Genomic DNA, 15,109 nt, shown 5'->3' with positions numbered 1-15,109 from the left:
TCGAGTGTTTAATCTAATGTGATAACAGTGGGCAGTAGGTTGAGACTGAATTAAATTTGGGGACTAAATTAAATTCCCGATAATAGTCAAATATTAAAATTAAAGTTTTAATTTTAGATAATTTTAAAAATAAGAAGAGAGAATTAAAAGTTTTTGAAATAAAAAATCTTTAATAATATTTTTTTAAAATATTTTTGTTTAATATTTTAAATTTTAAATTTAATTCTTAATTTTTATATTTATCTTAAATAAAAAATAATATTTAGACATAATTCGATTCAATACATTTTATATCAGTACAAAATAGTCTCAGCCTCTGGGCTCTCGCTTCACCTCCCTTCTAAACGTTGCCGAAGCTGAAGAGTGTTTCCGAGGAAGCAGGGGAGTGTGAGTATCTGTCTCACTCTCACTCTCACTCTCACCCATTTTCATCTCCAGAATTTCTTCTCTGGTAAGCTTTAATCGCAAAAATCCTCCTTTTCCTTTTTCGAATTCCCCAAAGTCATTTTTCCGTAGAAATAAATAACAAAACCACGTCACATAATTGCCACCCTGCAAATTTCAAATTTTCATCGCATTGTTATTTTTATTTTCTCAGTATTTTGTTTGCGATTTATGTCCTCTGCAAAATCACAAATATTGAAGAGCTGCTTGCAAGTTTACCTAATGCTATCGTATTGTTTTGTGGGCGTAATTTTGTTTTGTTGGTTCGTGTTTGTTTCTCCTGTATTTGGTTGTATGTTATTGAAGAGATAAATGTGTAATTTAGGTTCTATTGAGAGATAATCTTTTAACTTAGTAATGATTTTGGATCCTCTCCTTTTGCTTGATGACAAGAGAGTTTTCTCTTATCTGAGATACACTATTTTTATGGTGGAGTGACCTAACAACTACTCTCTTTAGGGATGCTTTGACTTTATCATCTATGTTTTTTCCTTCTCTGAAATTCTCATCTTGTATCTTTTGCAGAACTGAGTTGGAAGTTCTATTCATCCCCGATGAGTACTGTTGGATATAGGTCAGATGATGAATGCTCTTATGTTGGAGGAAAGGGAGAAATCGGGTTTCTAGATTTTGAAGAAGAGAAATCTGTTTGTAGTTACGCTGCTATTGATGATGGCGATCCGGTTATCATATCCGTCCCATTTCCATTTGTGGATGGGAAGCCTCAATCAGTGTTTGTTGGAGATACTGCTGTGGATTTAATAACCATCAATAATACCACCAAAGAGCCTGTGCAGTTGTGGACTGTTCATATTTTTGCCTCAAATCCTCAGGACACTTTCACTCTTTCTCTGATGGAACCTCCATCAGCAAATTTAAATTCAAATGGAGATTCAGATGAGGGCTTTCTCGAATCATTTGATTTGGAGGATAGAATGCTTCAGCCTGGTGAGATTTTAAAAGTATGGTTGTCTTGCAAGACAAAAGAAATGGGCATGTACCAATCAATTGTGTATTTTGATGTTGGAGAAGAAAGAATAGAAAGGGTGGTTTTTGTCTTGGTTGAAGACAAGATTTCGAAATCGTTGGCTTCTAAGAGGCCTTATTCTCGACAAAGAAGAAAGGACAAATTTGCAGTAGATAATTTCGTCGCAGGCTCACGTCCTGCAGGGAAAACAAATCGGGCCTACATTAATAGGCTTCCAAAATATGATATTCCCGGGGATATTAGACAGTTGCTTGAGAGCAATCAGATCCCTGAAGCTGTTGAAGGTGGTCTAACAAGAAAGAATTATGCTTCTTTCTTCAAAACATTGGTGATAATGGAAGAAATACAATTGGAGGTAAGCTAATTTGTTTATTCATAAAGAAAGAACAAAAAGAGAGTAGTTTACGAATGATCATATGCAAAGACTGATCTTGGTTCCCTCTGTATTCTTGTCACCGACTTATGCTTCAGGAAGACATGAGGACTTATGACATGGAGTGCGTAACAATGAGGAAGAGACCCAATCAATTTTTGTCCATGTTGGTTCCTGGGCTTGCTGAGAGAAGACCATCACTGGTTCATGGGGATTTCATCTTTGCCAAACTAGCATCTGAAAATGATAAGAACGCTGGACGCCCTTATCAGGTTTGTTAATTATTTAGCTGCATATCACATTGTCTTTTCATACTCCTTGCACAAATCAATTTATTAACTAGAAATCATTATACCAGAATCTGGTCGTTAGAACTAGTCTGCAGATGCTTAACAGTAATTATTCATTCATATATTTCAGCTTTATCAATGGAGTTATTATTACTTTGTTTGGACTCTTAATTAGGAATCTATGGCATTTATAATTTGATTGCATGCAATTGGGAAATGACAATTACTGTTAAGATATGCATATGAATATGATTGTATTGATATATAATTGGTAATCATAAATTGTAGAATCTAGAAATTATATTATACTATTATAATTTTTTTTGAACTTACAGACTGGTATTCTGAACTTTAATTTAGCCAAAGCTATATATATATATATTGGATATTTTATTTTTCATAATATGTTCATATCTGATTTTCTTTCAAACAAGTCTGAGAATATATTTATCAAGTTACTGTCAGTATTCTGCCAATGTAAAATCATATGTCAATTTTTGTAGGGATTTATCCATCGTGTTGAAGCTGATGAGATCTATTTGAAGTTTGATAATGAATTTCACCTGCGCCATAGAGATGGAAATCTTTATGATGTTCACTTCACCTACAATAGGATCAATATGAGAAGGTTGTATCAAGCAGTTGAGGCAGCCAGTGGCTTAGGATCCGAATTCCTTTTTCCATCTACTTTATCCAGGAAGAGGTTCATTGAAACCACTGATCTGATTCCCATATCTGGTACTTTTAATGATGAGCAGATTTCTTCAATCAAAAGTATTCTTGGTTGCAAAGGGGCGCCACCGTATCTGATTTATGGGCCTCCAGGTACGGGAAAGACTAAGACAGTAGTAGAAGCAGTTCTCCAGCTCTACAAACATAATAAGAATGCCCGCATTCTTGTCTGTGCACCATCAAATAGTGCAGCAGACCACATATTAGAGAAACTGCTTGCTGAGAAGTCTGTTGAGTTTCAAGAAAATGAAATATTCAGGCTCAATGCTTCTACCAGGCCATATGAGGATGTCAAACCTGAAATTATCCGTTTCTGCTTCTTTGATGAGCTGATATTTAAGTGCCCGCCAGTCAGTGCCCTCAGGCATTATAGGATTATAATATCAACATATATGAGTGCCTGTCTTCTTTATGCAGAAGATGTTTCACGGGGTCATTTCTCTCACATTTTCTTGGATGAGGCTGGCCAAGCCTCAGAACCTGAAACCATGATCCCTATATCCCATCTCTGCAGAAGGGAAACTGTTGTTGTTCTAGCTGGAGACCCAATGCAGTTGGGTCCAGTAATTTATTCGAAGAAAGCAGATACACATGGATTGGGGACATCATACCTGGCACGACTGTTTCAATGTGAGATGTATGCAAGTGGAGATGCAAATTATGCAACGACATTGGTTAATAATTATCGATGCCATCCAGAGATATTACATCTCCCTTCAAAGCTGTTTTATAATGGGGCGTTGATTGCATGCAGAGACAAGACAACTTTCATGGTGAGTCCTGGCTTCCTCCCTAATGAGGAGTTTCCCGTTCTTTTCTTTGGCATCCAAGGATGTGATGAAAGAGAAGGGAATAACCCCTCATGGTTCAACCGAATTGAAGTGAGCAAAGTTGTCGAAGTTGTCAAGAGGCTGACAGCTGGTGGGAATATAATGGAGGAACACATTGGCATAATAGCACCATATAGGCAACAAGTACTCAAAATTAAACAGACTCTTGAAAATCAAGAGATGCCTGATATCAAAGTTGGTAGTGTTGAACAGTTTCAAGGACAAGAGAAGGAAGTTATTATCATATCAACTGTTCGATCAACCATCAAACACAATGAGTTTGACAGAGTCCACTGTCTTGGCTTTTTGAGCAATCATAGAAGGTTTAATGTGGCTGTAACTCGTGCCATATCATTGTTGGTTATCATCGGGAATCCACACATTATCTGCAAGGTATTGCCTTTTTCTCTAATTAGCCATGAGTTGATGTCCAGTTAGTTGTCTATAATCTATATGATGAGCTTTATGCTATGAATGGGGTATTTCCATATATTATCTGAAAGATTGCATTCCATATTCACTTAAAGGTAGTATTACTATTACTTGTATGAATGATACCGAGAAATCGGAAATGCTTACTTTAGACATTAATTCGGTTGGTCTTTCTAGAGGATAATTATTGCTAGAAAATATACAAAAATGAAGATGATTAATAGTGAAAAGTGGATAAAACCCTATTGTTAGATAGATCCTTGGTTTTGATAGTTATACACATTTTAATCTCCACTTGTTTGACAGGACAATTATTGGAGCCAAATGCTGTGGCACTGCGTCGACAATAAATCTTATCAGGGTTGTAAACTTCCTGATAGGCCAAAGACTTATGTTGAGGACGCTGGAGACAACAATGTGAAGCCTTATGGAGAGGTCAATGGAGAGGACTCTGTAGAATGGGGTCAAGATTTATACCAGGTGGAGATTCCCAAACCTGTTACTGATGAGGCTGAATGGTCTGATGGCTGGAGAAGTAGTTGAAGATATCCGACTTAGAAATGATATAATTTTGCATGTTATTTACAAGTTTGAACTTGTACTCGCTACTGCTAGTCTACTACAACTACTACTATGTTAGAAGTCTTACTTAGGAATGTGTGGAAAAAATATCAATGTTACGTTTTGTTACGATGGGGTGAAAAGAAGAGTCCCGTTCAGTTATAAACCCGGGCCAAGCTGTGATATTGAAAACCTGGAGGAATTCACTAATCACTATTTATAGTATTATTTAACCATTGGTGATGTATTTCCAAAATGAAAAGAAAACTTTAACCATATGTGATTTTTCACAAGTTTCCTGAGTTTCAATCCTGAAGTGTTGAAGAAACGAGAACATTTGGATTGTGAAAAGGCTATCATTTTTTCAATAATAAGTAATGGAGGCGTAACACAGTAACAGTTAATAGCAGTAGTTAGCAAAAAAGTGTGATTATTGATATAGACTACCAACTAGTCACGTATATACAACTGCTACTGAGAGCAATGATAGTAAAGAAAATCATGCTACGTAGCAACCAGTTATGAAGGGTAATAGTTACACATACACATTGAGCACTGTACACTATTGAGTGTTGAGGAGTGACACAAAGATGGCAAGTGCTACTGAGAGTGGTAGCAGAGTGTTGCTGCTGCACAAGTGTGTTGATGCTGCGCCATTTCCATTTGATGACAATGGAAAGAAAAACGGCCTTCCTCTTCCGGCGCTTTTTGGTGACCTACCACCAATCTTAGGTGCTGTTGAACTTCCTCCACCGCCACCCTGGATCCCTGTCAATCACAAACACCAAAACGTTAGTGTTCATTATCGTACTTGAAAACCATTAAAGATTAGAGAGAATAAGAGCCAAAAATGAGTTAAAGAACCAGATATGGTGAATCCCAGTGTCGCTGCGCTGTTGAGAGGTGGCAGAGCCGGTGATGCTGCACGTGAAAAGAACAAGAATGGATGAGTGAGAACATTGTGATGCGAATCGTGATGATAGAAAAACCAAGAACATGTGAAAGATTGAAGAAAAGAAAGAAAGAAGAAGAACCTGAGCAGAGGAAATTCAAGGAAAGAGGAGGAGTTGGATTGCAAATGGAAGAAAGCGAGATGAGCCTTGTGGAGTTGATAGGGAACCCGAGGATGTTAGGGTAGCGTACGAAGTAGCACAGGCAGATTGCGCGGCCGGACTCCGCCGCCGAGTTGAAGGCGGCGCAGCAGTTGGCGGAAGGTCTCTCGTTGAGGTCGTTGGGCGGGGACGACACGTATGAAAGACACGCTGAGAACGACAGCAGCTCGTCGGTGCAGCCACCTGTCGCCGTCGGGGAAGTCGGCGCCTCCGTATGTGCAACCAGTGCGAGGAGGAGGACGAATGCTGCAGTGACGCCGGTAGCCATCGTTGGCATTCACGGGAGCAAGAGAATTGAGATTACGTTTACGCTCTCACTAGCTTTACGCATAAAACTTTCTTTTTATTAGTTAATTTTATAACTATCAAACAATTAGGGTGCGTTTGGCTGTGTTTTCATTTACTATTGATCTTAATTCCAGTTTAATTTCGATTTAAATGAATACTTGAACAGGCAGACCGTTGGGACTAATTCTGCATTGGCGGGAGGGAACCCGCACAGTTTAACTGAATTCCCGCAATTGCCCTTCGAGTTTTTGCATAACTGCGTTGAGTCATTACAACTCAAGTAAAAATATTTTTATGAAAAATAAAAGTTAAATTAAAGTTTGTTGGTGCATAATTCCGCCATTTTCTTTTATCACTTAAAAATGAAGTAGAATAAGTAAATTAACGTGTAGACTAAATGGAAACAATAAGAATTTATTGTGGTCATTTGTGGATACAATCATTGCCTTTTCATTTGATAAATAGTGTGTCTCCCAATGCGGGTATGAATGAATCAGAGCAAAACCCAAAGAAATAACCATGCATTGCACACAACCTAGTAGTGTTTAAGAACACCATATCCCAACGCAACAAGTACGGCAGAAGGCAGGAGACTGTAAGATGAGACGGCGGATGATGGAGTCAGACCGGCACGGCCACTTGTCGCAGAAGGGGCACCGGAGTCCACCGATGGAGGGGTCGTGTCAGATTCCGGGGACAGAGAAGGTGTAACTGGTGAGGGGAGAAGAGGAGAATCTGTTAAAACAAAAGAGAAGCTGATATTGGTATTCCCAGTTGAGATAAGTATTTTTGTTGCACTAAGTTCTTTTGGTGAATATTAGTAAAGTACCTTGAGGACTTGGAGATGGAATCAATCCAGAAGGAGCAGATGCAGGGGAAAGAGATGGTCCAAGTGCTGCTGGTCCTGCAAGAACAAATCAAAATCATTCAAAGTACTAGTTAGTTCAAATGAAAAAGATTTATACTTTACTTGCATAAAAAGAAGCCAAGAAATTTCAGAAGGGAAGGAAAATTGAATACTGGCATTACCTGGAGCAGGAAGAGGAGAACCCGTGCCTGCAAAGTAATGAAGCGAGAAAATTAAATGTCTTAGTCTTATTGATGGGAAATCAGAATTAGATTTCACAAATAAACATTATTACTAATGAGTAATAAAATTGAAGAAATATATATACTTTTGCATTGAACAGGAACACCAGGCAAATTGCAAGCACGAGGAAGAGAGATGGCCAAGGTTCTATTGAACGGTATTCTGAAGGGAACACTGCCGGTGACGATGAGGCACAAACAATCCATGCCGCCACTTGTGAGGGACTTGACTGAATTGCAGCACGCCGCGGTGGGGGAGGTGCTATTGGAACTGCTGCCTGTGAGGTAGCCAACACATGGGGTGAAGGAAGTGCTTATCGTTGATGTGTTGCAAGGGGTACTGATCTGGGCATAGGCCGGCACAACCATTGCCATGACCACGGCTAATACCGCGACTATGTGGCACAGAGGCACCAAGCGTTCCATGTGTGTTTTCTACTTAAGATTTTGGATTTGCTAGGAGTTTGGATTCTCTAGTGGACTTCTTGTGCTCAGGAAGTACAAAGAAAAACTGGGTCAGGGAGTTTTATGATTGGGAAAGAACAGGATGAACCAATTTATATTTAGGAAGGGAAACTCAAAGTTGGTTCAAGAGTTCAACTACCATAACTAATCACTAATCGTTGGGAAATGGATAACAGAATCATTCTTTATTAGGTCAGCCGCTAAGGTGGATAACCGAATCCATGTAGCAGTTCTTTCTTCATTGGTTTCCTTGCCCCTCTACTACTTTGAATATTTAATTGTTACTCGTATGACTTACCAAATGTTAAATTTGGTCAACTTGCCAATGAAACATAGCTTACCAAATCTTTTTGTCTTTGCTGCAGATGCTGCTACTACTACTACTACTATTATTATTATTATTATTATTATTATTATTATTATTATTATTCACTTGAATATGACAAGTATCAAAATCGCTTTAAATTGCCATATATATATATATATATATGTGAATGCTACCATGTCCTCTTTAAAATAAAAAATAAATTATTTTTTATATAGTGTTTATAATTACAATTAAGTTGAATATTAACCATAATAATTAAGTATATATTCTCTACTTTTCTTTCTCTCTCTTGTGATTATTTAAATTTAGTTTAGCACCACCAGTTTATGATAGTGGTGGTGGCTGTCACCGCCAGAAAAATCTCTTTGCGGTGAACTCACAAACCCATCAACAAGGTGCAAGTACGTATTCAGCTTATTACACGTCGCAACATTTATACTATCGAGGTACGGAAAATCTCTGCTACATAGGCACAACTCCTTCCCAACCTCAGCATATACTCGCTGCACCTCCTCCACCCTCTTCTGTATGGTGATAACATTCTCGAAGCTCACTCTCTGCAAAATTTATCTCATGAAAGTGATTAAATGCATAATTGTCACCTCATCTTGCAAATCCTATTGTCTGCCATCCCTTGAAACTTGTATTTGACATCATCAACAATAATGCTTTTAACTGTGTTTATGACTTGAGGATTTAAAGAATATTTTCAAATGTCTTTATGACTTTTATCATCACGGACCATAAGCTCTCATTTACCTTCGAGTGCATCAATTGCATTCGTAAATATCTTTTCCACTTCATAAAACTCATCTGGTGAATCATTTTCAATATATATATATCACAAGGGATAATTTACCCTTTATTTTAGAGAGAGTATGATAAAATTCACCATATATATATATATATATATATATATATATATATATTCTTTAAATGAAAAAAATGGTGACAAAAGAAATAATCGAATTAAATTCTTCATAGAAAGTGCGAAAAAATTGTGTTAAATTAAATCACTAGCTTAGCATGCCCAGTCATGCCCGCAATCTGATAACTGGGGTTACAAGAATACAAGTTACAATATAGCAAGCAAGGACACCATTAGACTCCTTGCTCAACATTGTCCCACCGTAAGACACGTGGAAATCTCTGGATATGTCATGTTTTCAAAGTCTGCCTCTGGCCCACTGCCAGGTGAACACATGAGCAAAAAGTTGGTTATCTGCATAACCGAATTTCACATTTACGCTTATTATATTACAGAATAATGGCCGCCACAAAGTATTAAACGAATTCCGTTAAGAGAGTGGGAGGAGTTGTTCAACAGCATCACCTTCCCATTGTCAGTTTCTGACTTTCTGTGCATCCTTTCTCTACAAAAGGGATCCCCTACCTCCCTCCTTCAACACCATTCTCATCAAACTACATAGTATTTCTTCAATACCAAAAGACAAAAAGAAAACATATATGCATCAAACAATTACAATGGAACACAGAATATCTAAGATGAGCTTTGCTATGGTGGTGATGGCAATGCTGTGTGCAGGGGCTGCAGCACAATCGTCGAGTTGCACCAATGTTATAGTGAGCCTGTCACCCTGCCTTAACTATATCACAGGGAACTCCTCAACCCCATCTTCAGGATGCTGTTCCCAGCTTTCCAGTGTGCTGGGCTCGCAGCCACAATGCCTCTGCCAGGTCCTTAACGGAGGTGGTTCATCATTGGGGATCAACATCAACCAAACTCAGGCTCTGGCTCTTCCCAGTGCTTGCAAGTTGGGGAAAACCCCATCTGTCAGTCAGTGTAAAGGTAAAGGCAACAAATCCCTTCAAATATGCATATCCAAACCTTCACAATGAATATGGAGACATACTAGGCAAATATCTAACCTTCTAATCTTATGAAACCTCTACTACAAGTACATCCTATTCCAATCCACATCATTTCTGCTAATAAGTTTTATGTGTTTGTCAACAGCTTCTTCTCCCTCCCCAGCAAACTCACCAGCTGGATCAGCAACAGGAACAGGAACAGCAGCAGAGTCTCCCAACTCTCCAACCACAGATTCTTCAGGTACAATATACTAACTTCTCAGCTTATACCTGATGAATTCATTTTCCAAGTTTGTCTGTGTTAACCATTCAAGTTGACATAAAATTGCAGGATCCGGATCCAAGAGCGTACCTACAACGGATAGTGGCTCATCCAGTGGCAATTCTGTCAAGTTATCGGTTCCTCTGTTCCTTACTTTGGCAGTAATATACGCTTCAGCTTTCAGAACATACTGATTCTTTCCCTGCTGGCTGGCTTGCCTTTTATGTTTTTTTCTTTTTCCTTTTTATTGCCATTGTCAATTTTCATTGTTTTCCTCATGTATTATTGAGAAACCCTTAGGCTGAGGGGTTCAATCTATTCATTTTTGTCACCTATATTGGATTATGCTGTTCTGTATTATCATGGAGATATCATTTTCTCCCATATGAATAAATGCTTGTAATTGTGGTTTGCTACTATGACCTAATTCGAAACAAACATTACTGAGACAACCTGCCCCCCTCACCCAAGCTCCCAAAGGGGGAAAACACAAAAAACAATAACAAGCTAAGCTTTTGTTTCTAGCACCTTTAGGCACTGACAAAGGCAATCAACTATCACTTGAAACCTGTCAAAGAAACTAATGTATGTTTATCACACCTAGTCCAATGAATATTAATATGCAAAGTTTTTGAATGGTTTTAACTTTTAACAATACAAAAGTTGCCGAAGCAATGGAAGACTGAATATAAAGCCAATTAAGAAACCACAATTCTGAAGGAATTATATACTTAGTATCTATTGAATCAGCGGCTTCCCTGTAAAACTTTTCATAAGATTTCAGGAGATTATCATTCCCTTTACATTTAATAGTAACGACAACCTTGACTAATGACTAACGACACTCGAGTAAGCTTCAAAATCTGTGAAACCAGACCAAGTAATTGGAGCATAACTGATCATTCCATGGATTCAAGATTACTTTTCTATCTATTTTCTAACATCTTAGTTATGGAATTGAAGGGTTCTCTGTACTCTGTAGTTTTCTAGCCATGGAAGAGTTAACAGAAAAACTGTAAAAGCTCAACTAGATTCTAGACATTAATAAATCCTCAAAGTTACTAAGTTCAACAACTCCAGCCAAGGTGACTAATCCTATAATTTATCAGATTACTTGAGAGTGCAAATGCTTCAACTTTCAGCAATACACAATCTTCAATTATGTTTACCTAATGCATTGGAAAACAAGCAAGGGTAGCATAAAAAAGAAATCAACAAATTGTCAATACTAATTTCACTAACAATAAATTATTTGGACTATTTATCTCATCTCATAACACATCATAAGACAGCCAAAAATGTTTAGTATTCAGTTTGAGGAAACGAATATTACATACAGGGTTATAAATATGGTACACACATTAAGAATGTGATCGTGACCGTACAAACTCTTCTAGCCTGTCCCAGACCTCCAATGCTGCAGCCTTGTCTTGATGTCGCTTGTTCTTGCTAATCTGCAAAAAAAATTAGAAATTTCTAGTTAGATCGCAAGCCAGAAAAGAGGAAATATATAGGAAGCAAGAAGAGCAATAGTTTGAACAAGCATGCAAAATAAAACCAACAAGGTAGGGCACCCACCGATATAATCTTCACATTCCACTGCTTCACAATTTTTGCTGATTCCAAACTATCATCTTCAAAACGCATGTAAAACCCAATAACTGCAAGAACATCTCAAATGGTCAACACGATCATCATCAACATAAAAAACATGAATGTGGCATTTCTCAACTGACAATCCGAATAGGAGAGCAGAGGCGTAAGCACAGATAGAAATACACAAAGCATAAAAAATTGACTGACTTTTGTTAAAAATCTCGACATGATCCTTGAAAGGCCATTCCTTAAATTGCCACTCCTTGCCCAAGACGAAAACGGCGACAACACGATCCCAATCCTCACCCTTGAGGGAAGAGGGCTTATCCCTGACCTCATAAGCGGTGACCACCCTGTCCCTGCTCAGCTTCTTCTGCACCGTCACGCAATCAGGCCTGGCGCCCTTCATCTGCTTCACCTTAACATCGGTGGGTATATAGACCCCATCCTCCAGAAACTCCTTCACGTTGTAAATAGTGATCAGCGTCTGAAACGCGCTGGGCACGAAAATGATGGGGACCCCTTCCCCAATCTTGGAACCCTTGAGATGCATCTTGGGCTTGGGAGTGGGGTCGTAGCTCATGTCGTCACCAAACCCTAAACCCCTCTCGTCGGCGCCCATGAGACGGCTCTTGGCGACAAGGCCGTCCTTGCGCTGCTGGGACTCGATGCGCTGGCGCTCCTCCTCACGCTTGGTGGCGGCGACGAGGACGCTGTAGAAGTCCCTGTTCTTGCACTCGAGAAGGGACTCGCGGTCCTTGAGGGGCTTCTCGGCGGAGCGAATGAGGGAGATGAAGTCCAATTGGGGCTCCTCCGGGGCGGCAGGGGTATGAGAAGGGGGAGGGTGAGGGTGAGGGGCATTTTGGGGAATGACGCCGGAGGGAAGTTGTTGTTGGTGGAGGAGTGGTGGATTATTAGGGTTGGGAGGGAGAGGGAGAGGGAGAGGGTGGGGGATATCCTCCGGGCGATACTCGACGGAGTCGGTGGAGGAGAGGGAGCCCTGGAGGTATTGGAGGAGGGGCTTGCGATCAGGGAGGGTGACAGAGGGGATGCCGAGGGCGAAGGTGCTCTGGAAGTACTCCGTGTGCTTCAGCTGGTGGTTGTTTATGTAGTGCACCAGCGTCTCCAGTGTGTACCTGTTCCCCTTCGTCGACCGATACGCTGTCTCCGCCGAGCAGGGGAACGAGTACTCCTCCCCGAACCGGAACTCGCCGTTCACCCTAACGATCTTCTCCAGCTCCCCTCTCATCGTGAAGTCTCTCAGAGCTGACAGCGGATCCATTCTCTCTCTAACTACACTTGCAAGTTTTCACACTAGCAGCTCCGCCTCCCAAAGACGCAAATTAGGTTTTTATTTGCCGTAGTTAATAATAAATATACACACTTACTTTAATTGAATGTCATTAGAACGTAAGCGACCACCCATGGAAAGTTTATTTTATAATAATAATAATAATAATAATCATCCAATCTCTGCTTGCCACCTTCATCAACAATAATATAATCAAATTAATGGCTTCATGCAGAACAAGGATTTACCTATCGATATTTCATCAAAATCTCAAAAGTTGTGAATCTTGTGACTTGTCGTTAGCCAAATTGTGGCTTCTCTAACTCTAACTGGTGTGATTTGATAAGTGGCTTTAAAATGTAATTTGAGACAGAGAGTAATGTGGCTGAATCAAGACAACTAGCGCGCATTTCATTTCATTGTGATTCAGTAATAGTATGAAGTATCATTGAAAGATCTGAAAGTGTGGGTAGAGTACACTTTGCATTTTATCACCTACTCATCCCCGAAGAAAGAAAGAAAAAGATTAACAGAATGAACGAACGAACATATACAGGTTCTAACTCCATTGCATACAGAAGATGCGGAGAAGCATCATCATGCACGACACTACTTTTACGCCTTATTCTCAGCACCATTCTCCAATGTCTCAGCAACAGTGCTTCCGTCAACTTCATTATCCTTACCCAGAACAATCTCAATCTGTGCAAAAAGAAATTAATATCAGCTAGGTCACTAACACAGCACACTGAACAAATAAGTGACAATCAAGATATAAAAGAAAGAAAGCAAGCATGCAGGGTAATAATAAAAAACCTTAGGCTTGTGAATCGCCCGGCCTTCCTTGACTTTAGCGGCAACAGTGGCTATCGCTAAATCTGCATCACATACAGGGCCATATGAAATCCACTTCCATTGAAACTTAGCATTAGTTAGAATAAACGTATTGCTTTGTAGACACTAATTAAGGACAGTAGTAGTGATCGTACTTTTCTCAGTTGCCCACCCATTGCGTTTCAGAATTTCAGAGATGAGTATAGCTGTTGGAATAGCTGAATAATTCAATTAAACAAAAAATACAGTTAGAAAACAAGAAAGAATGGATCGCAATTCAAGAAAGAAAGGAACATATTTCATCTTCTAAAATTCCTGTATCTTCATTCTTAATTGCTTTTCCCACAATCAGTGAAGTAGTTGTACTCCATCGTTTATATTGAAACACAATGATAATTTTCCTGATGGAGCCTAATGGAAAAAGAAGTAATGTGGTAATAAGGTGCAGAAACAAAAGAAAGCAGAGAAGTGAAAGAAATCAATACCCATGCCGAGCGCGCAGAGAGCGACGTCATTGTTCTGCTTTATATACCTCTGCATCAGCAAAAAAATACAGATAAATATAAGGTATTTGAATCTAATTCTATCTATATATGAATTGAAGACGTTATGTTATCATTGGATTGCAAATTGCAGTAAGGTGAACGATCAGTAAGAAATCAAATCAAGAACGTACAAGAATCACTACAAAGCTAAACTAATCCAAAACCGAAACAGATTGATTCAATGTAAAAATAATGAAACCGAAAATTAAGTGAAGGTGAACTCGAAGAAAGATACCTTAGAAAGGTTGAGGTAGAAATCGAGGCGTTTCTTGGTTTTGGAAACCTGAATGCGAACGATCTTCTTCTCCTCCTTTTCATTACGACGATGATTCGCCTCGTTGTTGTTCTCAGCACTAACAGCATCAGCACTCACTATCACCTCCATTATTGCAACTTGCGAGCTCTCTCTTCCTTCGCGTGCGCTTTTCCCCTCTCTTTCTCAGCGACAATTGTTGAACTCAACTTTCGTAGTTAGCTAGCTACTCTCTCCGATCTCTTTCTCTCAGCTCAGAACTCAGAAGCTTCTTCAACAAGAAATGCACGTTCCATCAAGTGATCACTATTCTCTTATAGTGCCTTTCAGTTATAACTTCTCAAAACCATTACCTATCACACTGCGACGCGTGTCCATTTTTTTCCCTCCATCTTACTTTGGCCGTTATGGATTTTTTTCTTACTCTTTGGCGGTTATGGGGTCTCGTCATCGCCATTCTTTATTAAATTACTTTCTTTTTATAGTTGGAAACAGTTTTTTTTTATCCTTTTAATTTCACCTACATTCAGTTACATTAATGAAGAGAAGTGGATATTAAGGAT

General features: G+C 39.1%; 6 protein-coding genes across 7 annotated transcripts; 2 read left to right on the top strand and 4 right to left on the bottom strand.

Annotated features, from left to right (window-relative positions):
- The first annotated feature begins 298 nt into the window (after nucleotides 1-298).
- On the top strand, nucleotides 299-4,925 carry LOC130982210 (probable RNA helicase SDE3). The gene is made up of 5 exons (XM_057906106.1): nucleotides 299-451; nucleotides 970-1,787; nucleotides 1,904-2,077; nucleotides 2,599-4,050; nucleotides 4,396-4,925. Exons 2-5 carry the CDS (start codon nucleotides 999-1,001, stop codon nucleotides 4,630-4,632), a joined length of 2,652 nt encoding a protein of 883 aa, XP_057762089.1. The 5' UTR covers nucleotides 299-451; nucleotides 970-998; the 3' UTR covers nucleotides 4,633-4,925.
- Nucleotides 4,926-5,212: 287 nt separating this feature from the next.
- Nucleotides 5,213-6,030, bottom strand: LOC130980541 (non-specific lipid transfer protein GPI-anchored 25). Its single transcript, XM_057904208.1, has 3 exons — nucleotides 5,685-6,030; nucleotides 5,515-5,571; nucleotides 5,213-5,418 (listed from the first exon to the last, which is right to left on the bottom strand). Exons 1-3 carry the CDS (start codon nucleotides 6,028-6,030, stop codon nucleotides 5,213-5,215), a joined length of 609 nt encoding a protein of 202 aa, XP_057760191.1.
- A 397-nt stretch (nucleotides 6,031-6,427) lies between these two features.
- Nucleotides 6,428-7,678, bottom strand: LOC130982212 (non-specific lipid transfer protein GPI-anchored 20-like). Of its 2 annotated transcripts, none has more exons than XM_057906108.1 (4): nucleotides 7,226-7,678; nucleotides 7,080-7,106; nucleotides 6,880-6,954; nucleotides 6,428-6,785 (listed from the first exon to the last, which is right to left on the bottom strand). In XM_057906108.1, exons 1-4 carry the CDS (start codon nucleotides 7,563-7,565, stop codon nucleotides 6,586-6,588), a joined length of 642 nt encoding a protein of 213 aa, XP_057762091.1. In that variant the 5' UTR covers nucleotides 7,566-7,678; the 3' UTR covers nucleotides 6,428-6,585. The 2 variants fall into 2 exon arrangements, with proteins under 2 accessions (XP_057762091.1, XP_057762092.1); XM_057906109.1 differs by having other exon boundaries at nucleotides 6,428-6,761.
- A 1,654-nt stretch (nucleotides 7,679-9,332) lies between these two features.
- On the top strand, nucleotides 9,333-10,439 carry LOC130982213 (non-specific lipid transfer protein GPI-anchored 5-like). The gene is made up of 3 exons (XM_057906110.1): nucleotides 9,333-9,742; nucleotides 9,911-10,006; nucleotides 10,097-10,439. The coding sequence occupies exons 1-3, from the start codon at nucleotides 9,400-9,402 to the stop codon at nucleotides 10,219-10,221; spliced, it is 564 nt and encodes a 187-aa protein (XP_057762093.1). The 5' UTR covers nucleotides 9,333-9,399; the 3' UTR covers nucleotides 10,222-10,439.
- Nucleotides 10,440-11,222: 783 nt separating this feature from the next.
- Nucleotides 11,223-12,993, bottom strand: LOC130982211 (protein CDC73 homolog). The gene is made up of 3 exons (XM_057906107.1): nucleotides 11,831-12,993; nucleotides 11,606-11,688; nucleotides 11,223-11,481 (listed from the first exon to the last, which is right to left on the bottom strand). The coding sequence occupies exons 1-3, from the start codon at nucleotides 12,903-12,905 to the stop codon at nucleotides 11,389-11,391; spliced, it is 1,251 nt and encodes a 416-aa protein (XP_057762090.1). The 5' UTR covers nucleotides 12,906-12,993; the 3' UTR covers nucleotides 11,223-11,388.
- A 519-nt stretch (nucleotides 12,994-13,512) lies between these two features.
- Nucleotides 13,513-14,770, bottom strand: LOC130979667 (uncharacterized protein At2g34160-like). The gene is made up of 5 exons (XM_057903154.1): nucleotides 14,529-14,770; nucleotides 14,234-14,282; nucleotides 13,904-13,966; nucleotides 13,731-13,792; nucleotides 13,513-13,616 (listed from the first exon to the last, which is right to left on the bottom strand). Exons 1-5 carry the CDS (start codon nucleotides 14,676-14,678, stop codon nucleotides 13,530-13,532), a joined length of 411 nt encoding a protein of 136 aa, XP_057759137.1. The 5' UTR covers nucleotides 14,679-14,770; the 3' UTR covers nucleotides 13,513-13,529.
- Nucleotides 14,771-15,109: the final 339 nt, after the last annotated feature.

Source organism: Arachis stenosperma, chromosome 5 (assembly GCF_014773155.1).
Source record: "Arachis stenosperma cultivar V10309 chromosome 5, arast.V10309.gnm1.PFL2, whole genome shotgun sequence".
NCBI lineage: Eukaryota > Viridiplantae > Streptophyta > Magnoliopsida > Fabales > Fabaceae > Arachis > Arachis stenosperma.
This window is presented reverse-complemented; position numbering and strand designations above follow the sequence as displayed.